The 27,445-nt window shown below is 38.6% G+C and overlaps 1 protein-coding gene across 4 annotated transcripts; it reads left to right on the top strand.

Moving 5' to 3' along the window:
* Positions 1 to 1,022: 1,022 nt before the first annotated feature.
* Positions 1,023 to 27,242, top strand: CYLD (CYLD lysine 63 deubiquitinase). Of its 4 annotated transcripts, none has more exons than XM_086847546.1 (17): positions 1,023 to 1,187; positions 4,689 to 5,349; positions 6,595 to 6,762; positions 7,775 to 7,880; positions 8,899 to 8,994; positions 10,181 to 10,297; positions 11,789 to 12,168; positions 13,517 to 13,682; positions 14,498 to 14,639; positions 15,132 to 15,254; positions 16,517 to 16,608; positions 17,689 to 17,755; positions 19,205 to 19,337; positions 19,755 to 19,863; positions 20,816 to 20,934; positions 21,543 to 21,759; positions 23,159 to 27,242. In XM_086847546.1, exons 2-17 carry the CDS (start codon positions 4,843 to 4,845, stop codon positions 23,341 to 23,343), a joined length of 2,727 nt encoding a protein of 908 aa, XP_086703672.1. In that variant the 5' UTR covers positions 1,023 to 1,187; positions 4,689 to 4,842; the 3' UTR covers positions 23,344 to 27,242. The 4 variants fall into 4 exon arrangements, with proteins under 4 accessions (XP_086703672.1, XP_086703671.1, XP_023790548.2 ...); XM_086847545.1 differs by having other exon boundaries at positions 1,048 to 1,187; positions 6,595 to 6,897; XM_023934780.2 differs by having other exon boundaries at positions 1,176 to 1,680; positions 6,595 to 6,897.
* The last annotated feature ends 203 nt before the right edge of the window (positions 27,243 to 27,445 follow it).

Consider the following 27,445-nt stretch of genomic DNA (forward strand, 5'->3'; position numbering starts at 1 on the left):
TCTAAAATAAATGTTTTTTTTGAAATGCTGAATGTGTGAATGGAGTCTTTATACCTGACTATCCAGTTGAGAAATTCCCTTCTATTCCAGAGTTCATTCTCTCATTCATAATTTAAGCAGAGCTCACTATCTATAGACAACAGTGTTGCTAAGTGGATAGAATAGCACAGCATTCAGATGACAGGCACAATCAAAAGTAGGTCGGTTAAAGAGAAACTACATTTGGATTTTATTACATGAAATATTTAGCAGCATTACTCGAATTTCCTGGGAGTAAAAATAGTTCCGAAGCGGGTATTGAAGCCTGAGAGCCGCGAGCAGGCTCTGGGACCTCTGCGGCCGCCGCTCCACCGGGGCCGCTCGGCAGCACGCCGAGCTCCCGGCGCGGAAAGCTCAGGGCTGTGCAGGGGAGCCGCCCTTCAGCACCGGCACGGCTGAAACCGCTCCTGCCCCCGCCCAAGCGCACACGGAGGGCCTGTGGTTAATGCCGCCGGAGCTGTGCTCCCGGCCCGGGGAGGCCGGTCACTCCACCGCCATGGCTCTGCCGCCTCCCGAGGAGCGTCTGTCCCGCCTCCACGTGCTGCGTGCACCGGGGACAGCGACCAGGGACTCCGGCTCAGGACTCTCAGGTGCCGGACGCGGGCGTGTCGCTGGCCAGGGCGGGCTGGGGCGGAGCACCCTCGAGCAGCGGAGCCCTCAGGCCCCAGAGCCCTCAGGCGGGACCGGGGCGTGGCGGCCGCACCGACGCCGGAGCGCGGTGCCCGCCCAGCCGCTGGGGGCACGCGCGCGCTATCCAATCAGCTGCTCCGGAATGCCAGAAGTCCCGCCCTCCACCCTGCGCGGCCAATCAGCGCCCCCTCAGGGGGTGTGTTCCGCCATCCGCCCCCTCCCCTGCGGCTCATACAAGCGCGATGCGCTGGAAACCCCCGAATCCGCTCCTGACTGGCGGCTCTTTTCGCCAATAGCGCTGCTCAGCGGTGGCGCCGGCACGCTGTGATTGGCTGCGAGAGCGGCGGAGAGCCGAGGGGGCGGGCCTGCCGGGCTAGCAGGAGCGGGTGTGCGGCGCTCGCTGTGCGGCCGTGGCGGCGATGGGGCAGCACCGAGAGGGCCGGGCCGGTGCGCCGGGCGCGTGAGGGCGCCGGGACGGACCCGCGGTCGGGCGGGAGGCCCGGGCCGGGCAGGAGGAGGTGAGGAGCGTGGCCGCGGGACGTCGCTCGGCGCCGTCAGGCAGGGGCGCGGCTGGTGCGGCCGCCTGCTCAGGCCGCGCTCCGGCCGCACTTCGGCCGGTTCTGTGGGCCGTGGCCGCGGGCCGCCGCCGTCGCCCCTGCCGTGTTGCGGGAGCCGGGCCCAGCGGCGGGGCCGGGCTGGGCCGGCGGTGGCGGTGGCTCCGCTCCTGGCGGGCCCTGCTGGGCCTTTCCGACACTTCAGCCTCAGTCCCTGAGCAGCGCGTTGGCGACTCAAGAAGTGTTTCGGGACTTTCCTTCCCCGTCCTGCGCCGAGCCGCCCGTCAGAAGAGAAAAGGCTCAGGTTTGGGGCGGGGGGTTGGATAATTATTCTCCAAAGCTGAGCCTTGCACGGAGCCGTGTGTGTGGCACGGACGTGCCTTGCCATGAAACACGTCGTGAGAGAACCCAGTGAAATACGATATTCAGTAGCGTTTCGGAATCTGAGCACACACATGTGAGAAACGAGTATTTCATTTTTGGGGGCGGACTGGCAGCGGGGTGTCTGCAGGGTGGCTGTATTGGTAAATCTCGTAACGCCACAGCATTCTGGCCCTTGAGAATGATTCCTGTTCCTCCTCTCACAGAGATTATTTGTATGGGATTTGTAACGCCGAGCACAACTGCAGGTGCATTTTCTTTTAGGAATCGCATTACCAGGATGAACATCTTTATATTACATTGTTTCAAGCGCTGTTCGGAGAACCAGTTTTTATTTCTTCCACTCATGGCTTGTATTGCCGGTATAATTCTGTGTGCATTGGGCTGCAACTAAATTTCCTTGCTCCTAGTTTTAACCTTCCCATGAAAATTGTTTTTGGGCTGTTGAAGAACAGAACTTTGCATCTCGACTGGTTAAATTATTTTTGGTATTAAAGTGTCAAGTCTTTTAAGAAACTGTACAATTTATTTTAGCCTTTTCATTTTATACTCTGAATCAGAGCCACAGACGTGTGTTCATTCTGAAACCTGATAGCTGGTTTAAACATCATCATATAGTTCATCTAAGGCTCCTGCAGGGTAGAAAGAGAGTTCTTGAATTTCAGAGCAAACTGTTATTCTGATGAGATGTCTCTGTAGCAACAACAGTGACTCACGAATGAGGAATAAAGGAAATTAGGGAAGCTTTGAAGTTAGGTAGTTTATGGCCTAGCCCTGACAGTTTTTAAAATGTGAGGTTTTTTTTTCTGAAATATGTAGTGTTGCAGTCATGACTGTGTTTTGCCTATTTCTCCCCAAAGGCTTTTGAGCATGAAAAAATTGAGGTAGTAGGTGGAATAGAAGGATGCTGCTGAACAAGCTCTGACACTTAAATTGCCCATGTTGGTGGTCAACTACTCTTGGGTTTGCACAAGTGTAGAAGCTGATGGTGTGTTGTACAGTGCAGTGATGGCTTTTGGTAAGGATTAAGTTGCTTGGTTCCCAAGTTAATCTTACAGTGGTTTATTATGAACAGTGAATAGTTTATTCAGGTCATAATCTGATACAACTACGCTGTTTGTTCAGCAAAGATTTTACTTTGCACACAGAATTCCATTGAAAATGGCAGTAAAAATAATCCTTAAATCAGTGGTGTATGTAAATGTATTTTTGATATGTTGCCAAAACTTAATGTTCTTTTAACAAGCTTTTCTGTGCTCTTAAAATACTAATTTGTCACTTCTGTTATTCCAAAAGAAGGTTTTGAAGAACTCTTCAATAAAGGATAGCTTTTTGGTACTATAGCCAGTAGGTTTAGTAACATTTCTCTGGGTGTCTAGGGCTTTGAAAGACTGTCCACACACCACATAAAGTTATTACATAATCTAAATGCAGCCGTTGACAAGTTTTCACACTGAATTCTTTACTACTAAAAATGTGAAGATTGTATTGTTGCAGCAATGGACTTGCAAACAAGATGTACTTAATAAAAAATAGATATTATAAAGTTTATTTTAAAAATTGATTAATCTTTTTTGAGCTGTTGAACAGACTTTCTCTTTTAATATATTATTTCCATGCATACTTACTAAAATGAAAATTAATTATTTCTGTAAATGAAGTAGGAAAAATCAGGATCCCTGTCAGAGATTCTTATTTACAGTCTACTGGGGATTGAGAAACTTTGTGGAATGGCTCAAAAAAAAAGCACTGGAATGTGTGAGTTCGTAGGGATTGAAAGATGAGACTTTGCCCAAATTTCAGTTTGTGTGTAGTTACTGCTTTTCTTTGGGGAAAGAGTTTTATTAAATACTCTGTCTGTTTAAAAAGATGAGGAAAATAATTACAGGACTACTCTGTTTCATTGCTTTCCAATAGCTACTGAAACTGAGTTCATACAGGGTAGGAGAAATAGCAATAGATTTTGATGTGATAGATTTATTTTTTTTTGTGTTGTTTGGATGCCATCAGAGAAAAGTTGTGGAGAAATAGGGTACCTAGGCACATGGACAATGATTATTTGCCTTTAGATATAAATAGTTGTTGAGATTGTCCTTTAAGTGAGTACAAACTGTGGCATCACTGATTGGGGACAGGAAGATTTACATGACAATACATTGTGAACTTGTATACTGCCTTTGGCTGTCATCTTTAGAAGAACAAATCCTGCTAAGGTGCTGCAGATCATTCTTCAAGTATCCACTATGATCAAAACTATAGACACATATGCTCAAAGAAGTATTTTTAAATTGTTCTTTTTCACTCCATGGCTGTGAATTGTAGTCCTAAAGATGATGTTTAACAAAGGTGTTTGCTCCATGCTCCATTAATAACTGAAAGTGAGGTATTTCTTAATCTGTTGAAGTGAATTATTTTTCTAGAATGGTAAAAACAAGAGCCTCCAATTTCTTTTTCTGAGAATTGCTTGATGGCACAGTTTGGTTTTCATATATTGTGTATTATTGAAACTGTCCATTTCTATTAAAGAAATGGCTGTTATAAGTTACTAAAGTAGTTCCCATGTTCTGCTGCTCTATTTTGTCAACACAATTTTCTGCTTCACTAAATCAAAAAATGTTACGTAGGATGACAGATGCAATATACTTTGTCAGAAATAAGTAGTCACTAATCATGGGAAAAGAGCTTCATAGTGGAAAGTTTCAGTAAAATATTGTTTCTAAACTAGAGCAGGTTGTTTATTTATGTTCATTTGCACTTAGGTTTTCTTTTTGCTTTCACTTCTGTGTGTTTTCTTTGTTTTCTGCATTTCATTACATGCTTTCCACAACCCTTTTTTTTCCCAAGGAACTAAAGAAGGAAATGAAATTCACAGCAATAAGGAGCAGAAATGTGTAAATGGCTCTGCTCATGATCAGCAGTACAGTGGCTCTTCTGGAACTGTGGTCACTGCCTTGCATTTTGCTGAACCCTGATCTGTATGAGGAATGAGTCTAGTCACAGATTTAAATTGTTTTATGTTTTATTTAAGACTGACTGTACTTACCCAATTCAATTTTGTCCTTTTTTCTTTTCTTTTTATTCTAGGCTTCCTGCTCTAAATGTGTTTCTTTGCAAAATGAATATTGCATTGTTCCACAAAGATTGGACCCCCCAGTAGAATTTGGAAAGACCACTGCACATAAATCAAGAGCTTATTTTTCTTGAAGATCTCTGTGCAGCTTTTAAAGTTTTAATCACAATGAATTCAGGCTTATGGAGTCAAGAAAAAGCAAGTTCATCCTACTGGGAAGAGCGGATTTTTTACTTGCTTCTCCAAGAATGCAGTGTCATAGACAAACAGACTCAAAAGCTCTTGAAAGTACCCAAAGGTAGCATTGGGCAGTTTTTTCAAGATCGTTCTTCTGTGGCGCACTCCAGAAATATTCCATGTAAAGGCAAGAAACTGCAGATTGGATTAAAGATTCTGGAACAACCACATGCAATCCTGTTTGTGGATGAGAAGGATGTTATAGAAATAAATGAAAAACTAGCTGAGTTGCTTCTGGCTATTACTAACTGTGAGGAAAGATACAGTTTGTTTAAAAGCAAAAGCAGGTTAGCTAAAGGCGTCCAGATAGATATTGGCTCACCTGTTAGAGTACAGCTGAGATCAGGGGAAGAGAAATACCCTGGAGTTGTTCGCTTCAGAGGACCCTTAATGCAAGAAAGGTCCCTAACAGGGATATACTTTGGAGTAGAGTTGCTGGTAAGTTACTTGCTAAGGGCTAGTATCAGATATACTTTATGAGGTGAGCTAAATATATCTTCAGTATAAAGAGGAAGTCCTGATAATTTTTTTTTTCTAGAAGCATATTACCCCTAAGATCTGTTACCTTCAGTCTTCTCATAAATGCTTTTATGTGAACGTGCCATATCATATCAGCCTTGTAATCTCCATGTTAAGTGAAGTTTGATGTGGTGCATGGGCTGACAGAAGGACTTGAACATACTCTGAGTCCTCTAGCTCAGAAAAATTTAATTCATAGAATCCTGGAATGGTTTGGCTTGGAAGAGACCTTAAATATCATCTAGTCTCAAAGCCCTTGCTATGGGTAGGGACACCTTCCACTAGATCAGTTTCCCCAGAGCTCCATCCATCCTGGCCTTGAGCACTGCCATGGATGGGGCATCCACAACTTCTCTGGGTAAAAATACTTACATCCCTATTATGGTGAATATCTGACTCTTAGATTTCTGTTGAGTACTTTGTTTTTTTGTGTCAGGATACAGTCCCTAAATGCAGGGTGGAATTTCAGGGCTGCCGTTTTTGTAGATCCCTATAAGTCCAATGGCAGCGAGTTAAAATAGAGAATGTATTTGTTGCGTGCTTCTTGTGAGGTATTTCTGAAAAATTAATGCCAACCATAAAGTATTGAAGGGTTAGGTTCAGGAAAGTTCTCCTCTTGTTGTAGGAGTATATTTTTCAAAGTTCTCTTTAAACTTTTCCTGACCTCTTTGTAATTCCCACTGAGAACCTCAGGGAATATCAGGCTCAAGTGTTCCTGAAAATCATCTCACTTTATATGGCATATAAGTAGAATTTTTGAATGTTTAGCATTATGTCTAGTGTGAAGTAGTCTTGTCTTGATATGACAAAAATTTGATAATTGAAGCAAAATTTGCACCTGAAGAAAACTTCTCTGCTCCTCTGAGTATAAAGGCTTCTGCCTACAGCTATTCTCTAATCTAGTGACATCTTGCTCTTTATTCCCTGAAGATCGACAGTCTGTATATTTACCACAGATTCTGACGACAGAATTCTCTCAATAACGATAGTGCATCAGGCAAATTCTTAGTGCAGTTTGTCCAAAACACTGGATTATGTTACTGCTCTTTTAGTAGTCTGTTTTTCACAAAATACATGATTTGTTTTTTTCTTTCTTTTTTTTTTTTTTTTTTTTTTTTTTTTTTTTTTTTTTTCCCTTCCTCTTATTCCTCCTCCAACACTTAGGAAGAAGGTCGTGGTCAGGGCTTTACTGATGGACAGTACCAAGGCAAGCAGCTTTTCAGATGTGATGAGGATTGTGGGGTTTTTGTTGCTTTGGACAAACTGGAGCTGGTGGAAGATGATGACAATGAACTGGAAAGTGACTATGCAGCTCCAGTTGACGCAATGCAGGTAGAACTTCCTCCTCTGGAGATCAACTCCAGGGTTTCTCTGAAGATAGGAGAGAGTATAGAGTATGGGACAGTTATATTCTGTGATGTCTTACCAGGAAACGAAAGTTTAGGATACGTTGTTGGAGTGGACATGGTAAGAAAATAATCTGACTTTAATAACTTCTGCATGTGTGTTAGCTAGTGAATGACATGCACGTAGAAGAAGAAACATTATCCACAAGCTACTTCAGCGGAGGCTGACCTAAAATGGGAAATAAACACTGTGTTCAGAGATGCCCTTAGTAGTAATTGTTTCTTGGCATCAGGTAAATGGTGTCATATTTGATGCTAAACAGTTCAGGTGAAATGCTCTGCTTACTCTGAGGAGCCTCCACTGAGCTACTTGCCATGTTAGGTGTCAGTCTTGAAGTCATGGAGTCAAGTGTTCGTCTTGTGAGACTGGCTTTGTTCTGCCTGTTAAAAAAGTAGGCTGGATGTCTTTTTCTTTTGTTAGCCATTTTTAAAACCTTTTTTTTCATGTAACTGTTTTGTTTGACGTTATTCAACCTTAAAATTGTGAGTTTCAAGTACAAAATTTAATTTTTCAAGAAAATGTGAAGCTTGTCTTTAAAAATTATTTCTACCAACATGAAATTTTAAAAATGAACGGCTTTTAAATTTTTGATACTTCAAAATTGTTCTGGTTTTGTAGGTTAGATGCTTCCATTTTCTTGGTTGCATTATCTGTTCCCTAAAAATGCACTGGAATTGCTCTAGCTTGTTTATCAGTAATGTTTTTAGAAGAAAAATGCTTGTTAAAGTAGGAGCTGTTTCTCAAGAGATAATGTTTTAAGCCTTTGTCTTTAAAGACTAATGTTCGGCTAGTCTAAATACAAAATTAGTTACAGGAAAAAGTAGATGTTGTCAAACATTTCATTTTCCTACTTTTTATATTTCTAAAGACATATGTGTGTACTCAGTATGATGTAAATCTTCTTTTGGGATGCATGTAATGTGTTTTCTATTTTTAGGATAATCCGATTGGAAACTGGGATGGAAGATATAATGGAATACAGCTGTGCAGTTTTGCAAGTGTTGAAAGTACACTTCTTTTGCATATCAATGATGTTATTCCAGGTATGCCCTGCTTTCTTAACCAGAAGGCAGACTTTGATAACATCTAGGACATTCTCCACCTAGGCACAGTTACATGGTTAAAACAATACTGCAGAATTAATATCCTAAATTTACTTGAATTACTTTCTCTGTTACATTTCTCTTCAGTTTTACCCTCTTTTGGGTTACTGGTAAAAAAGCTTTAATACTGAACAAAATTCCTGTCAAATTGTATAGTATTTACAATACTATGCAGTCTGTAATATTCATGAATATGTAATGGGAATCTTTTCAATGGACTGTTGTTCAGTTCATTCCCGGAGTTCCAATATCTTGATCAGAAAGCTGTTCTTTCTGTGCTTGAAAGGTGTTGACAGGATTATGTATGCATTCTAGGAGTAAATACTTGGAAATGCCTGTCAAGACTGGAAAAATTCACTGCACTAATTCACTAAATAGTGTTAACTTGTAACAACTACGGTTCCCTGATTCCTTTTCTGAAGAAAGAAAAGTTAGTGCCCAAACAAAAGTCTCATACAATCTCTAGGCACATTCTGATGAGCCTGTAATTGTTGCTCTCACACTTCTATTGACTGATTTTTCTTATGTCTGCCTCCTATTTGCTTGTTTAGTTGACATGCATATTTTTGCATGAATGTTCTGCTCTTCTGTGGAGAATCCATGGGGACTTCTCCATTTTTTGAAAAGAGCATTTATTGTAGGTATGTTGATAGAAGAAAACTTAAAATTTCTTGTGTCTGTTTCCCATAATGGAAATACATACATACATTAAAGGATGTGAAGTCAACCTATTTGATATGTTCAAGAAGTAATGGTAGACTTTGCAGCAAGAAATTGCTGATGTGATGAAAGCAGATTGTATACACATTAAGTATTGTGCCAAACAAGGCTTTGTTCCACTCAGTGTTAAAGCTTGTGATGGCAGAGCTTTGTTCAGTTATGTTTCGAGGTGAACTTTGTGTAACAGAGTGAAAACATAGAAAAGGGAAGCTAATACTCTTCATCTACCATATCTTAGAGACTGTGTCACAGGACAGGAGACCTCCCAAGCTTGCCTATACCTCAAGAAGTGGTGACAAAAGCTTGTTCAATCATAGTAAGCCAAAGGCGATAGGTATGTATGGGAAGGTATTTTCTTCACTTATGTAAGATCACAAAATGTAATGTATTGCAAAAAAGTATTGTCTTTTCTATCAGTTGATGTGTGATTTCAGTTACATGTCAAGTTCAGTCATTAAGGTTGGCAGAGACCTTTAAGATTATCAAGTTTAACTGTAGTTAAAAGTTAAATTTCTCTGAAGTAGAGTATTAGTATGAATTTATTTAAACATGATAAAAATGGTAGACAGTTTAAATTAAGATTGCTCAAACTGCCTTCATTTTCATGAAAAAGTGTTTGAGGTTTAGCAGAAATTCAAGTCCATATTACCTAGTTGTCTAGTACCACGAGGTCAGGTCTGCATTCTGTTTCTTTGGAAGTGTGGTGTGTATTTGTTTTGTTTTGGTTTTTAATAAATATTGGTGTCTCTGGTCTTCTTGCAAAAGTAGCAACTTCAAAATTCTTAGCCTAGGAGCAGATCTACTTAATAGTGATTGTATTAATTTTGCTATGATTCAAATTGAATCCCCAATTGGGTTGAATTCCTAAAACATAAACTTCCTTGAGTCTGTTTTTGTTCAGCTCTGAAAACCCTCCCAGGAGAAAAAAACAAACAAAACCAAACTGAAAGAGAAGCAATATTTTTATCTTTTTTTTAAAGGCAGAAATAAGAATTCAGTGTCTTTTGATTTTACTAGTGGCTACATTGGCCAGTAGAATACTAATGGCAGTATATTCTGCAAGTTGTCATTTTACCTGGCACCAAATGCTGCCAGAGATCGTCTTCACTGTAGTAACTGTGGTTATATGTTAGTACAAATTCTAGAATTGGAATTGAATCAGTAATTTATGTGAAATTTTAGTGCTTTAAAACCAAAACCCACCGACTGTAACAGTATTGCAAATACCTTCTTATATCCATGATTTATAGTCATGAAAAATTTGCTTTTGAGAGGTATTTTCTGCCTTCTTTTCAGCTTGGTAACCTGAGATTTCAGCTCAGAGTGTATATTGGTTTGGTGTAGATTTTTACCTTGTTATAAGCTTAGAACTGTGCTAGCCTTGATGGGAGAGTTTGCTCCTTTGTGGAAAGGCAGTTATGTCTTCTTGAAAGTGTAGCAACAAATTTTTACTCGGAGATAAGAGTGTAGGTGACCTTTTGTATAGAGATTAATCTCTTCAATAAAATGTTGTTTTCCAGGATCTACCTCTGAACCTGGAAATAGAAGCAGATCTGAAGTCTTCTACACATTAAATGGCTCATCAGTTGACTCTCAGCCTCAAACAAAAACAAAATCCCCATGGTATATTGATGAAGGTAAAGAGAGAGGATAATTTTTTATATATTTATTTTAAAAACCCACAAAACAAAGCTAGAGTGTATTATGTCCTTCAAGTATAACAAGGATGAGATGAAATAAAGAACAGTTGGACTGTGTTGTCATGGTGGAATAGATACTACACCATAAAAAGCATCTTGAAACCCCTGTGAAAATGTTTTCTGTCTTGGTGTGACCTGTGGTTTTATTCTGCATGTTGGAGATTATTCTTGGCAACTCACGTGCAGTTCTGTTGGAATGCGCATGTTTCACAGGCAAAATAATAGCTGAGGCTGGGATGGAAGACATGAAGTATTCCTTGTAGCCAAGTATACACAGTAATTGTATTTTGTCTGTCTTTGTAGCTGTGTTACAGATCCAAGGGAACTGTAACATTCTGCCATGCCAGCTAATCAGTCTGGAAGTGGGAGCGGGGAAATTATCGAAGTATATGTGGGTTTTTTCTGTATTTTAAAAAAATAATTTCTGTAAAATCTCTCTTTTGGTTTTTAAGAGTATGAGTGCACATACTTGAAGGATCAATATACCTTGATTTGCTTCCAGACCTATTTTTTTTTCCTGCTAAACTTTAGAAAAGTGTGGCTAACTGGCTTAAGGGGTAAATACTAAACTGTTAAGTTACACCAGAAATCTGTAGCAGCAGGTTCAATTCCTTGAACCACAAAAGAAAATGGGTTAAAATTGTTCTTGGTTCTCTAATGATTGTCTTTTTTAAACATTTTTTAAGACATGAACTTCATTTAATGAAACAGCATGGGGAGAATAGGTGAAGAGGCTTTTGTTCTGTGAATACCAATTGTATATGGGAGACCCTTCCAACTCAGGGTATTCTATGACTATGTAGAGAGATGAGAGAAAACACAGAGTGCTTGTGCTTTTCCATGTATCTGTTTTATCAGGCACTGCATTGCTCATGACATATTTAAGTCCTTTATTCTTTATAGACACTGATGGATTCTCTGTATTAGAACCAAGTATGTTGTGATAGAGTCAGTGGAATAAGCACTTTTCCATTTGCAAATGGTATCTGCAAGCAATTAATTATGCCTTTATAATCTGTGAACCAAATAATTTCCTCAGTCACAGTGACCAATGAGCTCTTTCTAGTTTTGCCCCTACAGTTGTAATCTTTGGAGCTGTTAACTCATGTTTAAAGAAGCAGCCTCATGTGAGGATGAAGTAAAAGGATTTCAATCTAAACCTTCCTGTAGTTTCTAACATCTCCTTTCTCTGCGCTGTTCATTTCTGTTGCTTGTGGTAAAAGTGGTGGCACTGCAGCAGTGTCTGCTCAGTCAGTTCTGTGTCTCCAATGTTGCCAAGTGACAAAAGTCTTCCTAAATGTCCCTAGCTGTTAGTGCTTCCCACCTATTACATCAGACATTGCTGGTTTGAGATCCAAGTCTTTTCTTTTTTAATGCAGGGCGACAAACCCCCAACGCTTACTAACGTCTTGGTTTTGATTTTAACAGCTGCTGAAGACCCTTCAAAGTCACTTACTGATTCATCTTCTGGATTTGGGCATTCTTCACCACCACTGCAACCACCTTTAACAAACTCTGTGTCTACAGAAAACAGATTTCACTCCCTCCCCTTTAGCTTGACAAAAACAACAAGTACTAATGGTACTATTGGACATAGTCCTCTCTCTTTATCTGTTCAGTCTGTCATGGGTGATGTGAATACCACAGCTACCCAGGAAAGTCCATCAGCAGCAAGCCCAATTGGAAACTCACATGGTCTTGAAGCAGGTTCCTTGGCTGAAGTTAAAGAAAATCCTCCTTTCTATGGAGTAATCCGCTGGATTGGCCAGCCCCCTGGAGTAAATGAAGTATTAGCAGGACTGGAACTGGTAAATATAAATTCTAGTTCACAATAATGTTAATTACTAGTTTTGTTTCTCAGAGCTGGTGCCTGTATATGCTGCAAAAGCAGGCAGTCTGGAGGATTTGCCCAAGCAGGTTGCCAAGTTTGGAGCTAAATTCTTTGATAAGCTCTCATTTTATGGTGCCCTACACCTTACCCTCTTAGTAGGCTCTGAGATGTGTTTGTATCACAGTGGGCAAAGGAATTTGTCAGACTGATCACTTTCTTGATGTAAGGAAGTGTCCTTTGCTTACCTTATGGAGATTGTAATTGAAAAATTAAATTTAAAGGTCCTTTAAGTGGAAATTTATATAAAATTCTCTAGCTGTAATAGTCTTTGTTGAATATAGTTTTCTTTGCATAAGAGCAAACAAGCAGAGTGATGACTGTCAGAGCTGTAAGACTGGTTTTGATAATTGACAGTAGTGATAGTGTTGATTTGACAGCCATGTGCATTATGTGTTTCTTTGGGCCCTTTATGAAAAAAACCCAGAGTTGCCTCAAATATGAATTGTTGTTGTGTACTGACAGTCCCTCTGTAGCAGCTGCTGCCAAGGTTGTGATGGGATATCAGTTAAATTAATGTTTACACAATTAAGGAGATGGAGTTCTTTATTTTGGGATAATGTTCAGTAAAATATGATATAAAGCAGTGTAAAATTATGTAAAACACAAGCAAAATATGTGAGAATGTGACTGGAATTCCAGCTGTTACAAAAAAGTCCTGATCCTTCTGGGTGTTTTAGGTGAAGTTGGCATTCTGAGCGTGCTCCTTTGAGTGCCACTTGTGCATTTCTGCATAAAGCCCTGGTTAGTAAGCAGGCAATGTACCTCAAATCCTGTTCTCAAAGATAGCAGCTCGTTTTTGTTCATTCCTAGTTTGTGCTGTCTCCCTTACTGTACATTTTGTGTGTTTTGAAGCAGGCAGTTTACTTGTGCAGCCAAATCACACTGAAATTGTTCACAGTACCCCATGTTCAGTGCTTTTAATTAAGTGGTAAAAAGTGCTCTTTCTAACTACAGAAGGAATCTGGATCAGGTTGAATTCAGTCTCTCCTCCTATCTCCCCCATGCTGCTTCTGATGGAATTTTTGTTTTATTTTGGATGGAGTGAAGGTTTAAGCATGAAGAAGGAAACATGCAAATCTTAAATATCTCAAAAAATCCGGTTAGACAACACCTCAGTTGAGGCTTTGGATACTGGATTGCAGAAACAGTGTGTATCATGCTTCAGAGTAGCAGAAGGGTGACTTGTGGGTAGATACTTTTATCAAATGTCTTACTGCAGAATTGTAGAAATAAGAAAAACAATGAATTCTCACTTGAATTTTCAGGAAGATGAATGTGCAGGCTGTACAGATGGAACATTTAAAGGAACTCGATATTTCACGTGTGCTCCAAAGAAAGCTCTTTTTGTTAAACTCAAAAGCTGCAGGCCAGATTCCAGGTTTGCCTCACTCCAGCCCGTTTCCAACCAGATCGAGCGCTGCAACTCTCTAGGTACTGACCTTCTGCTTATTTCTTGTTCATCACCTGGGGACTGGCCAGGGCTTTGGTTTCATTCATTCCTTCAATAAGTTCTTTGTATTGAGCACTTGGAAATCTGTACAGGTATTACTTAATTGAGATTAATGAATAGCAGATTAGCCTGTACAGAATATAGTGATTCTTGAATTATATTTTAATGCTTTAAAACAAGAAAATGATCATATATTTAAAGAAATGTCATAAAATACTGGAAATTTTTTATGCTGTACACTTTTTACTCTAGAAGTTGTAAAACAATCTTGCTGAAAATGGTATTTGCAACCATAGCATTGTATGATTTCATTAAAAGAAATAAAGGCAGTTCTTTTTCTATAATCTATACATAAAATTATTTTATTCTCTAAGTATTAAAGGAAAGCATGTATTTTTATTATGGAAGTTAGTGGTGAAAAACTTCTTTTTTTCCCTGACTTCAAGTATTTTAGATTTCTTGGGTCACATCGTATTGTTTGGGAAAACAGCAAAGAAAAGTGTCTGATACTTGTAAAATAGTATGAACAGGGCATTTGTAATGAAAAGAGAAATTAATTCCTACTGGATAAAATTAATTCAGTGCTGCAGGCTTTCTGAAGCACTCTAGTGTAGAATTTAAAGCCTTGTTCACTCTCTGGAAGACAGTGAGTCTCAGCTATAATAAAATGCTATTCTAGTCCAGAGAAGGAATGCTTACACTAAGGCAGAAACTTAGCTATAAAACATTAATAGGAAAATCTCAAGGGGGATAAAATTTGAGGCTTTAAAGTGTCTTTTGAAAAAAAAAATTTCAGCCTTTGGAGGTTACTTAAGTGAAGTGGTAGAAGAAAACACTCCTCCAAAAATGGAAAAAGAAGGTTTAGAGACAATGATTGGAAAGAAGAAAGGTATCCAGGGGCATTACAACTCCTGTTACTTAGACTCCACCTTATTCTGGTAAGTTCATAATTTGTATAGTGGCATCTCATGCTAGAAATGCAGAACATGTGATCTTTGCTTGAGTGACTGTGTGTATTCCTGTGCAGTATTCACTCCCAGTGTCCTGTGCTGCAGTCCCTGTGCTCTCCCAGTGTGAGCAGTGAAATGCTGGTCATGCCCAAACTGCACTGGCCCTTGTGGATCTGCTTGTTTAGTGTGAGGGAGTCACTGGCCTGTAGAAGGTTGAAGGAGAAGGGGTGGAGGGAGGAAAATGCCTCTTGCAGCTTTTTGCAGAATCCTGCCTGGGTAACTGGTTCTGCACTTTGCTGCAGGAAAGGATGCTGGGTTGGAGTGGACTTTGCTATTTAGTGCAGCTTTGTCCCCTGTCCATAATTGTCTCTTTTTGAGTTTGTTTAGTTCTTTAACTCTTGTGGCTTTGCTTGGTTTGTCTTATGTTCCTCAGGTATTTGAATAGTCAAAACAGCCCTCCTTTTCTTTTTTTCTTTGTAGCCTGTTTTCTTTTAGCTCTGTTTTGGACACTGTGCTACTCAGACCTAAAGAAATGAATGATGTAGAGTATTATAGTGAGACTCAGGAGCTGCTTCGGACAGAGATTGTGAATCCTCTGAGAATGTAAGTAGAGACAAGAACTGGTCTCTAATGTGAATTAGAGAGATCCTGCAGTGTTTGCATTCCTGCAAACTGAGAAGCTTGGCTATCTGCTGCTACTCAGTGTATTTTTCTTTAAGTATTTTTACTTTTTCTTTTCAGCAAATTTAATCAGTGATAACTGGAATTTTTCATTGTTTGGTGATAAATATTTTCACTAGTTTCTTACTTGCAAATGGATCAGCACAAAGCTATTGTAAAATTAGTTCAAGTATGAGTACAAAAATATTGATAAATACAAGTTATGTTTGTTCACAGCATTCATCTTTACACATTTTTTATGCTATTGTACTTGAACAGAAAATTATTTGGGTTATCTTATATGGAGTTTCACAATTCAATGGATTTAACAGGGCTTTAGAAGTTTCATTACTTTTTACATGTGGTCTGCAAGTGGCCAAAAAGCTTTCATTAAAAGAACTTAATATGGCCTTTGTAATTTATCAGGCACAATGAGTAAATGAGGTGCAACAAAATTTTCCATGTTAAGTTCTTAAGCTTAATTTTTTTCAAAAATGTGAATAATACAGTTGTAGTTCCAAAATTCTGTGGGCTCTCACCAAACAACTTCTGACAAAGTTTTTATTTTGTTGAATAAAAGCGTTGGTCCCTGAAGCCTTGTTCTTGTCAGGGAGTGTGCACTTTGCCTGGTATGTTTCAGGGTTTGTGGAACAGGTGGGAAAGCAGGATACACACTGAGTAGCAGAAATATCAGGTGCCTGAGGTGGCTGAATGTCTTACTGCCCTTTTGCCATGCTTAAAACTTGGGAAAAGACTGAATGCTCAAAGCCTCAGCTTCTTAGGTCAGCAGAACAGCTCTGTGTGTTTTTCTCAAATATTGAATTTTTTTTTTTTTGTTAACAACTCCCACAGTGCTGTTATTTTGTGACATTCTGAAATGATGCAAATTAGAGTGAAAACAAATCAAAAGTAATTGACTGACAAATCTGAAAACAGTTATTCTGGTAAGTTGATGATGAAAAATGCTCTTAAAGGTTGTAAAAGAACATTGAGCACTGCATTAAATTTATACTTCGTTAAAAAATCTGGGAGTCAGATTAAATATGAGAAATCAGTATGTAGTTTTGAAGAAATACCATCTGCAGATAGTGAAATAAGGATTTGAGAACCTGTATTGCAGTATTTAAGTGGTTGGTTTTGGCTTTTTTTACTTCTCTGACTTGATCACAAACTAACTAATAGCTTATTAAATTCATTTATTTTAGATATGGATATGTATGTGCTACAAAAATAATGAAACTGAGGAAAATACTTGAAAAAGTTGAGGCTGCATCAGGATTCACTTCAGAGGAAAAAGGTAATGGGGGAGGTTTGCTTTTCTTTGAGACTTACAGGAATCTAATATGAAGGAACTGAGGAACTTTACTACATAATTATACCAGAACAAGACACCCAAATATTTTTCTATGGCAGTAGAGTCCCTAGCAGAGATCTGAGTGACCACTGGCTGCTAGAAAGGTTTTTTCTGTTTCCTTGGCTATGTAAGAAACCCTAGCTGAACAATTTCTGCAGTCTTCCACTGCCTGGATTTCTTTTAGTGCCTTCCTATGCCCCTGGAACTCCCTTCTAGCAGTTAGTGGAGAAGACTGTGATAAGGCTGGGGTGTTTGTCCTCTTTCAGATTGTCACTGTAATCCCTGAGGAATAAACTTTAGCACTACAACATTTCATTATTCCAATGGTTATGTAGTATTTTAAGAAATAAAACATTCAAATCATGATAGAAAAATAAGTTTCCAACTTTCTGGTCTTTTGCTGCATATATTGATTAATTAGCATTGTATTATGTAACTGTTTTGCTTTTATTCCAGAGAGTACTACTTTCTTTGTAAATACTGAATGCTGGAACCAGTATTTACTGCAGTTAGTGGCAGGGAGAGAAATACACCAGTAAGCTGTGGTGGGGGAGAGCAGTCCTCTGGGAAGCTGCTGTTGGCTGCATTCTTGGTTAGAGAACTCGGTCTCTAGTTCAGATGAACTTGGGACTATTGTGTAGGTTTTGTATTACTGTCACTGCTCCTCACTGGCTCTCTGCAGATTCACTGTTTCCTTTTGAAAGCTTTTATTTCTTCTGGAAAAGTTGTGTGCTGCTAACTGATTCCTCTGAAATACAGAGCATGTTTTTTAATTTTATTGGAAAGCTTTGTTACCCTGTTGAGCCTGTACCTTTTATTGGAGACATTTAACACTAAAATAATAAGCAGAGGTTTGTCAAGAAAATATTCATAGTTTGTCATAATCATATTGTGGTAATAAAGCTATAAAAATTAACTTGATTTTTTCTATGAAAATTTTGAAAACCTTCACTTTCAGTGAGTCTTGAACAATGTGTCTGATTTTGCATGCTAACAAAACCTTTTTTCTCTTCCCCCCTCCAGATCCAGAAGAATTTCTGAATATTTTATTTCATCATATTCTAAGAGTTGAACCACTGTTGAAAATAAGGTGCATCTTATTTCTTTGGTCTTCAAGGGTTTTTTCATGTCTCTGCCATACACAGAATTAAATTTATGTTCCACCATTCAGCTTTTAGCAGCAGAATTTGTGTGTATTGTGCACATACCTGAAGTCCTCAAGGGTGATTCAGAAGTCTCCTTTCTTCCTAGTAGTGGCACCACTGAGCATCATGCTTTTAGAATCCTCTCAACCACTGAATACTCTAAAAATCAGCATTGCCTTAAATGCTGGCTGGGATGGGAGTAGGTTACAGTTTATAGCAAATTTGATGAAAGTTCCCAGAAACTTTTGATGCTGATATGAAACAGCTCCTACCTAATGGTTTCCTTTTGTTGTTAGAAGCTAGTTAGTCCTGTATGTTTTTTCTCTATAGTAGCAAAAACCATTTCTTCAACCTGAGCACCACCTTTTATATCCTTTCTTTTGTACTTCCAGAGGAGATTAAATTGCCCATTTGAAGATCTCCTCCCAAATACATCAGAGCTATGTTTCTTTTACAGAAACACAGTCTGAAAACATTGGTACTTGTTACTTGACTAAGCTTTGAACATCTGACCTCAAAACATACTTAAATTGGTAGCTTAATTCTGTGTCCCTCTCCCTATCCATACAAAATGTGTTGTGGTTTTGTGGTTCTTGTTTTTTGAAGGGGATAATTGGTTTGTTGTAGGTATGTGTGTGTTTAATGGAAAGGGGTATTTTCCCTTTTTTTTTTTTTTTAAATTTTGGTGAGGATGAAGAAGTTTGTCCAGAGTGCTTCCTATGGCTTGCATTGGCAATTTGCTTGGTAATGTGCCTCAGAGTTGGCCTAGGTGTGGAAGGAGTCTTAACAATTAGAGCTGGACTGGCTTGAATTTGGATTATCCTTTTGGAGAGTTCTCTGCTAACTATAGAGCAAGTCTAGCAACATTAGCCATCTGTGTGACACTCCCACTGCAGGAAGTGGTGTAAATATCGCCCTGATTTAGAGAAAATGTTTCATTAAACCCATCATACTGAAGATAATTATTGTTGTTTTGTTTGATATTTTATTACTGAAATTCCTAATTGCCTCTCCAGTGAAAGCTGCTTTATTGTCTTGGAGTTTTTGATGCAGATGCTTAGGAAGTATTTCTCAGTTGGTAGTTCAGCCATGCATAGGCATATGTTTTTAAAACATGCTCTGAAACTCACACTGGTTTTTTCTTTAAATTTTTCCATAATCAGTTCAAACTTAATACTTGACTGCCTGGCACTTTATTTTTGGGGGCAGGGGTCTGTGTTGTTTGTTTGTTTTTTTTAAAGCACAGTATATTTCAATGCAGAGAGGATGTTTTGTTGACTGTTTTCATATAAATGTTATTTTCTTAGTAAGATGCAGTCATGATTACAGTAGAGCTTCAGAATCTGTTGCTTTTTTTGTTTTGGTTTTTTTTTTTTCTTTACATCTGTTTTTAGATCACCAGGTCAGAAAGTACAAGACTGTTACTTCTATCAAATTTTTATGGACAAAAATGAGAAAGTTGGAGTCCCAACCATTCAGCAGTTACTAGAGTGGTCATTCATCAACAGCAACTTGAAGTTTGCAGAGGTTGGTGACAGCTGTTGCCTTGTTAGAAGTGATCATACCTTAATATGTGTCCATTCAGCAATGGGACAAAAGTAGCATTTGGTGTAAAAACATGCAGATATGTTGGAAATGGGAATATTGTGTCACTGATCCAGGATGCCTACATAACTGAAATATTTGAAGGTTCATATTTATGAAGGTTATGATATGTATTCTTTGGCTGAACAGATCAAAGTGATTTAGGTAAAGAATTAGTAAAAGAAAACTTCTTAGCTGCTGCCACTGAGTTGTTTTAAGGACTAATACTTTGAGATACCTCTGTCAGTGGGCTGTGAGTTTAAAAAACATGACTATATTTATAGCACTAGAAGAATGTCTACAAAGTTAGATAGTTATTTATCTCAAGTTCATTACATTATATTCTGGCATTTTACCTAGGCACCCTCTTGCCTGATTATCCAGATGCCCCGGTTTGGAAAAGACTTCAAAATGTTCAATAAAATTTTTCCTTCCTTGGAATTAAATATAACAGACTTACTTGAAGACAGTAAGTATATAACATTGCATTGCATAACAGAGAGAGTTGCTGAGAGTGACAGTGAAAGTATTCCTGATACTTTGGGTGGGTTTGTTGGGGTTTTTCTTCGTTAGGTATTTACCAAGATAGTGTGAGATACTCAGGCTTAGCAGAAATGAAAGTTTACTGAGTAGAAGGCTTTTTTCCCTCATGTCAATTAGAAGCTCTAATTTCTAGTAGCAAAGAATGTATAGAATACAGCTTTTGTTTGTTTACTTAAGTCTTGAGTACCTGTTCAACTGAACTTATTTCAGGAGTGCATTTAAAATTGAGTTATTAGCAGCAAAGCAGTTCATTGATTCATTAGTTCATCAGACTAGAAGGGAACCTGACATGAGCATGTGCACCTGTGGTATATTGTGGGTGTGCATTTTATAGCCAGAATTAAATAATTTCTTTTTGTGACATAGTTTCTGACATTGGTCATCTACCAAATTTTTGATTGCATTGTCCTAAGGAAGGACACCTGGTTTTAAATTTGAGATAAAAATTAATAAAATACCAAAATTCATTAGAATAATAATCTCTGAAGTTGCCATGGACTTTTCTCTCACTGCCTTGGCCATCAGCTTATGCTTTTTCCTTTTTCTTATTTTTGGTGTTAACAGCTGTAGGGGCTAAGGTAGCAATACCACTATAATGAGAGAGCTAACATGATTGAAAAGCCTGTTTTTGCTTGTTCATGCACTTGATTTTAATCATCTTGTTTTGCCACTTACCATTTACTCTTAATCCACATTGAACCAAAGAGAAGTTAAATAAAGTACATTTCTCTTTGATTAGCAATCTCAGTTTAACTTTTTTTTTTTAATGTAGTGTTATTCAGAATTTAAATTAATAGTTCTCCTTCGTTTTCATATTCCTTTTCTTATAAAACAAAGCCTCCCCAGCCTGGAGACTAATACCTTTGTTGCCCATGCAGCTCCCAGGCAGTGCCGGATCTGCAGAGGGCTCGCTATGTACGAGTGCAGGGAGTGTTATGAAGACACTGATATTTCTGCTGGCAAAATCAAGCAGTTCTGTAAAACGTGCAATACACAGGTAAGTGCTTGTCTTCATTATTCACATGGGTTTAACCCAAATGGTTAATGCTACAATAATTGAAAGAAAGGTAGAAGAGCATAGTGAGACTTCTTCACCAGCACCAGTGTAGCTGCCATCCACCAAGTAAGGTGTCTCCTTTGGTGACAGATCAGGAACTCCTGCAATGTGTTTATCAGCGTGGCAGCTGCCAGATCCAGGACTAGACACAGTGGAGAAGTAGTAACCACGTGTTTTAAATCCTAATTTTATGTTCATGCTACCTTGTTAGAGTTGATAAATTCATGTCAGCAGTGCTGTGTTTTGCTGTTTGGCAATTGCATGAAGATGCCAGTCATGGTTTATTTTCAAATCTGAGCATAGTAGAAAACTGTTGCATTAAACCTGACCTCCCTTCTAACCTTAGATTTGAATTTTCTGGGCAATATTGAACTACACTGGTGTGGAAAAATAGAAGAAATGTTTAGTCAGCTGCTGTTATTGCAGTTCCTTCTCTAACACCATTAATCTTCTGTTCAGCAGTAATGTTCTTTTTAGCTTTGTCTGCCACTGAAACAAATAATCTTACAGGGTGTTTTTTCTTTTCTGAAATATCACTTCAATTGTAGGTTCATCTTCATCCCAAGAGACAGAGTCATAAATTCAATCCATTGTCACTTCCTAAGGATCTGCCAGACTGGGACTGGCGGCACGGCTGCGTGCCCTCGCAGAAGATGGAGCTGTTTGCAGTGCTGTGCATCGAGACCAGCCACTACGTGGCCTTCGTCAAGTACGGCAGGGATGACTCTGCCTGGCTCTTCTTTGACAGCATGGCAGATCGGGATGGTAACCTTCCATTTACTCTCTACACTTTCTCTTACGTTTTTGTATCTGTAGTTTAGATTTCAGTGACTGTTTCCTAAAGCTTTAGGGATATTAGTGTCATTGAACTTGATGTACTCGATACTGCGATACTGATCTTGACTCAGCCTTACCTTAGTGCATTGATTTCATGGCAGCTGCTGATTTGCATATTCTGAGTTTCACCTCATTTGGATACCTTAGTAATTAGATGGTACACATGTAACTGCAGAAGTTTCCTAGCAGGACTCCTTATACATTTTTCTATGCTTTGCAAATTTGGCAGAGACAATTTTAAATAATCAACTGCAGGAATGTACTTTCAGTTTAAATTTAGGTTGATGTACATGACTATCAGCATATGAATATTTTTATTACTTTTTCTTAAATGGCTTACGGTAGCTGTCCTTAGAATAAAGGAAATAGTCACACATTATAACATCTATGCTATTCCTTTGAATCCTTTTAGAGTTATCAGTGGGAAATTGTTTCCCTGTAATAATACAAATGCCAGTAAAACAAGTACTGGTTTTTAAACAGGTCCCATTTAAATATGGACTCTCTCAGGTCTGGTGCCTAAGAAAAACAGTAATAGATGAAGTGTCAACACACAGTTAACAATTTTTGCATGAAGCATTCTTGAACCCCTCTGTTACAGTGTGAGTTGGCAGGGAGAAAAGAACCTTGCCTCCTATTGAAAATTAAACTTCTGCAGAAGTAAAGTCACTTACTTATAACAGCAAGAAGACAATCAAGCTTCATTTCAGAGTGGCTGAAATATTTATGACTGATATTGTAAAGAACCATTTTATTTCAGGAATTTAGATCACATCAGAAGCTGGAAATATCTCCTGCTGATCTTAGGGGGGTTTTTAGCATTGCAAATATTTTTCTTCAGCATTTCAAGAACAGCAGGATGTCTATACTTGTGTTGTTTGAATTTGCTCATTTTTATGTGGAAAATGGCCAGGACCAAACAGTGCTTTCCAAGTCAGGTACAGACATGGTTTATAAATTCATCAGCTGTTAGCAATTGTCATGTTATTAACAAATTCAGTGCATGTGAGGTGGTTTATGTATCCAGGTCAATCTCCTAAAGTCACACAGAATTTAGTGTTAATGAAAACCCAAAGTTCTCCCTGGTTTTGTGTGGTATTTGTGTGGGTGTGGTTTAGTGGTTAACACTACAAGATATTCTGATTCTGATTTCTTGAACAATACACTTCTCATAGGTGTTTACACTGCAGCACTCCAGTGTGTCATATTTAAGTTTTTTAGAAGGTGTTTTCAAGAACTGGTGATGTCATAATACAATTATGTTAGGAAGAGCAAATATATGTAAATGCTCTCCTAATGTGTTTCTCCTTTCCTTATGGTTTAAAAGGAGGTCAGAATGGCTTCAACATTCCACAAGTTACCCCATGTCCAGAAGTTGGTGAATATCTGAAGATGTCCCTAGAAGAATTGCACTCACTGGATTCCAGGAAAATCCAAGGTTGTGCACGAAGACTGCTTTGTGATGCTTACATGTGCATGTATCAAAGTCCAACGATGAGTTTATACAAATGATCCAGGATCTCTGCAGAACTGAAGAGACAGTACAGAGTTACCTGCTCTGGATTTGCTGCAGTTTTGGGTAGTTCAATGCAACCGTTGCTGGCAATGGAAGAAGTTGACTTTGACATCAAGAGGATTTACTGTTCCAAAAACTACACATGGAGTTCTGTCACTGAAGTATTTAAGCATTTTGCACTCTAGGAAGTGTGCTTGTGTGTGTTTGTTTTATAAACAAAGTTAAGTTACTAAAACCTAAAAGCTTTAAGTGCATTGATGATACACAGGCTTTTTTGAAATGTTAAAGGTGAAATTATATCAGGAGAAATCTCCTCTAGTCCATTGGGAATGTAAGGATACAGTGTTCTATCTCAGTGCATTTCTGTGGACAGGGATGATGACTGTCATGTGTTTCTCTACTGCCACCATGTCTCCTCACCCCTGATCTTTTTAGCACCATAGATTCTCTCTCAAAGAGAGAGTAACTTCAGTTTGAGTAAGATAAATTTTAGACTGCTCATTGCATACTCTGTTCTGTTATCTACTATATTCTTCTCCGTTCCAAAAATTAACATTAATTTAAATATCTGAATCCCTGTCTTGCAAAAATCAAGCACACAGACTTGTTGTGTTGTTAACTTTTGGAGGGGAAAGAGAGGAAAAGAAGAGGGTATTAAGGGGAAGCATAATTGCTAAAACATAAAATTAGCAATGAAAGTTAACAGATGTCTTTTTCTAAGTGTCTATTTTTAAAGAAACAAAGCACTCTGGAACAGAACAGCAACTGTACACAAATGATTCCAGGACAAAACAATAAAATCATGGATTGCCTCAGGGAATGTTACTGAAGTGAATTCTAGTCCTTGGTAAACAAAACTGACTTTTCTACAGTACATTAAGCTACTGCTTGGGAATATATTATACATCTGACTCTTCATTTCAGAATTAGTAATATTAAAAAAAAGAATATTAAAAATCTCTGCCTGGAAAACTGAAACTATAAATAAAGGTAGATCAGAGTTTTAATGAATACCACGTACCTGATGAAAACTAACTTGAAAAGCTGCAAAACCTGTGTTAATGTAAAGTACTCTACTTTGAAGTCTGTTAGTTCCTGTTTGCAATTAAATACTGTTATTTTAGTTGCCTTTTAGCTACTTCTGTCTACACTGACTAGCAAACATGCAACTCTCTATATACAGTAACATCTGGTCGTACAAATTGCATCTATATGAACTGTACATTTTCAGCTCTTAAGCTGTTTTATATGGAAACTTCCTTTTTGGGATCAAGTCTGTAGAAGGGAAGAGATAACAAAATATGACAGAGGAAAAGCCACATTGCAAAAGCCGCTGTTTTAAAGGCAATGGAGACTGGTCCCTTATTGTAGAAAGTGTGGTTACTTTGTTTTTCTTGGAGAACCTAGAATCTTTCTTTGGGACACACTCTGCCATAGAGCAGTAGTAGAGAGAGGTTTGAAAACTGCTTGAAGGATTAATCTGTGTGAAGCAGGGGGTGCTGAGGGGGTTGATATGTTCCATTAGCCTTTGCATGAAGTGTGCTCTAATCTTTCACTCTCAAAAGCAACAAGGTTATTGGAAGTGTCACAGTTGCTTTTGCCTGGGAGAGTCTCTTGGCTTTATGTTCCCTTGCCTTATTTATCCAGGCTGTGCTCCTTGGCAAAACTTTGTTTCAGTACAGAGCTCTTGATCACTTTCTCTCATGAAAAAGTTCAGTAGGTTTTAGGTGATGGATTCTATAACCAGGCCCATTGTGTCCCAACCTGGAAGGAGGTCCAAGCCATGACCCCTTTGAACAAGGACCAGACAAGGCCCGAGCACAAATCTGTACCCAGGACACCAGTCTGAATGTCTGGATTTTTTCTCTTCCCTAGCCCTAAATTTATTTTGGACTTTCCCAGTGCATTCGTTTCATATCTCTTCCACTGGGGCCATCTTTCCAAACCCCCCAGCCTCATTACATGTAATTACCTCTTCCTGCCTAAGCTTGGAGAACGGCCTTGGGCATGCTATGGCCAGAGGAGAGGATTGGAATTGGCACCCATATTAAAGTTTCCTAGGTGAGTAAATTTGTAGCAAAATAGCCACTCTTTTGTACAACTGGCAAGTATCCAGCTTTTCAGGATACATACTTGATTAGCAGAAGTGAATTAATACATAGATAAGTGTAAATGAACTTGGCTTCTTGCCTTCAAGCTTCTGGCCTTTCAGTGGAAAAGAAATGTGGACTCTTCCTGTGGGACATGTAGGGAATGCTCTTTACTGTGCACACTTCTTCGTGACAAATACTGTGTTTGGAAAGGCAGTGCTTTACACCCTGCCTTTTGTACTATAGATTATTGCAAAATGGTAAATAGTTTTGCAAGCACTGTATGATTACATGGTTAGTTTGTTGTTTACCACTTAAGAGGGCAGAGATGTCTTATATAGCATGTAAAAAATTTGTTTTGGCAATCAAGGAGTCTTCTTTTAATCTAAAATGTATTGCTGTGTGCTGTACTGCACTGCATTAGAGGTGATCTGGCAATGTAAATTAAATGTTACAGAAATAACCCCAATTTTATTTCCTTTCTCAGAAACGAGTATACAAACAGAAAAGTGATTTCACTGTGAAAGGAAATTTGTAAAATAACTTATATGCAAGGGTAAAAAAGGTGGGGTTTTCTGGGTGTTTTTTAGCCTTCAGCATATATTTGTAGGGGATTTGAAGAAGCTGTTTTGAAGCTTGCATTCTAAGCATCTACTGCTGTTAACTGTAATGCCCAAAGATTCCAGTGACTAAGCACCCAACATTTATATTAATTAATGCATCTGGAAACCTCCCAATCAATTCTTTTCTCTCTTTTTTTTTTTTTGTTTTAATATGGCAAATGTCCTCTCAAATTAATAGCACTTAGATCATTCTTCATGGTTTGGCTCATAAGTACTGCTAACAATGGCCTTAACCTGTGAGTAGGAAAATACATTGATGACACAGTTCCTGCCAGCCTGTAAAAATGTAAAGTTTCGTAGGACATAAACTTTTGTAACTGGGGAAAAAACCTTCAGCCCATACAACTTTCCTGCTTTGCTAAACATTTTTAGAACTAGTGGTTCAAAATGGAACAAATCACTGTGCCACTAAATCCTTGCTGATTTTGAAGAGGGTAAAGAGGAGGTATTAACTAAAGGTGATGCCTTACAGATTTACTCAAGCAAACAAAGTTCTTCAAGAAAACCCCAACCAACCCCACCATAAGTTACAGCAGAAGACTTGTTGTTGGGTGGGGGAGATAATTGGAGAAAAAATTGCAAAAATATCTATGTTTAGTAAAGGTCTTTATAATACGTGATACTTATTCTGTGCTCTTGAAAATTGTAATACTGTGTTGTACTGAACAGCCTGTGAGATTCCCATTTTAAGCAAGTACTGTGTGTAACAAGAATTGCTCTTGATCATAAATGGTTCATTTCAATGCACTTATTTTTCTCGTGCACTTTATGCTCCACTGAGTAGCTGAGCGTGGTCACCATGATCCCTGACAATTGCCTGTTCCATACAATTCCAAGGCACCACCGTGCTGCACACCAGACTGGTGAGGTTTCCCAACTGAGCTGGTGTAAAAAGCAGCTTGAAAGCTCTGTGTATTTTTACCACTGTAACAAAGCATGTTTTTATCTGTTCTTGATGTTTGGCTAAATAAACATCCCATGTTTTGTGCACAATTAGTCTCTTAAGCTTACAAGGCTGTCTCCAAGAAGGCATTAGGGAAACAAACCATTGGATCAGGTTGCCCTCAACTAGCCTTAATTTTTTTTTTTTTTTTCTAATGGTAGGGCTGAATGAGCTGCTGCTGGAAAGGAATGTACTATGTGCTCTTTCTGTATTAATATTAATTAAAAATATTATTCTTATGGCTCTATTCGTTTCTTTGGGGCTTGGAAATGTGTGAGTGTCATGAAAAAGCATGAATAGAGGGTGAACTACTGTGTTTTGTGTGCTTACAGCAGGATTTATGTTTATAAATTTCTTTTACTCCTTCAGAATTTCTAGGTAACTTAGAAATTGTTGTACTGTATAAAATCAGAGAATTACAATAATCCTTTTCATAAGAATA

Source organism: Cyanistes caeruleus, chromosome 12, assembly GCF_971803275.1.
Source record: "Cyanistes caeruleus chromosome 12, bCyaCae1.hap1.1, whole genome shotgun sequence".
NCBI classification, from domain to species: Eukaryota; Metazoa; Chordata; class Aves; order Passeriformes; family Paridae; genus Cyanistes; species Cyanistes caeruleus.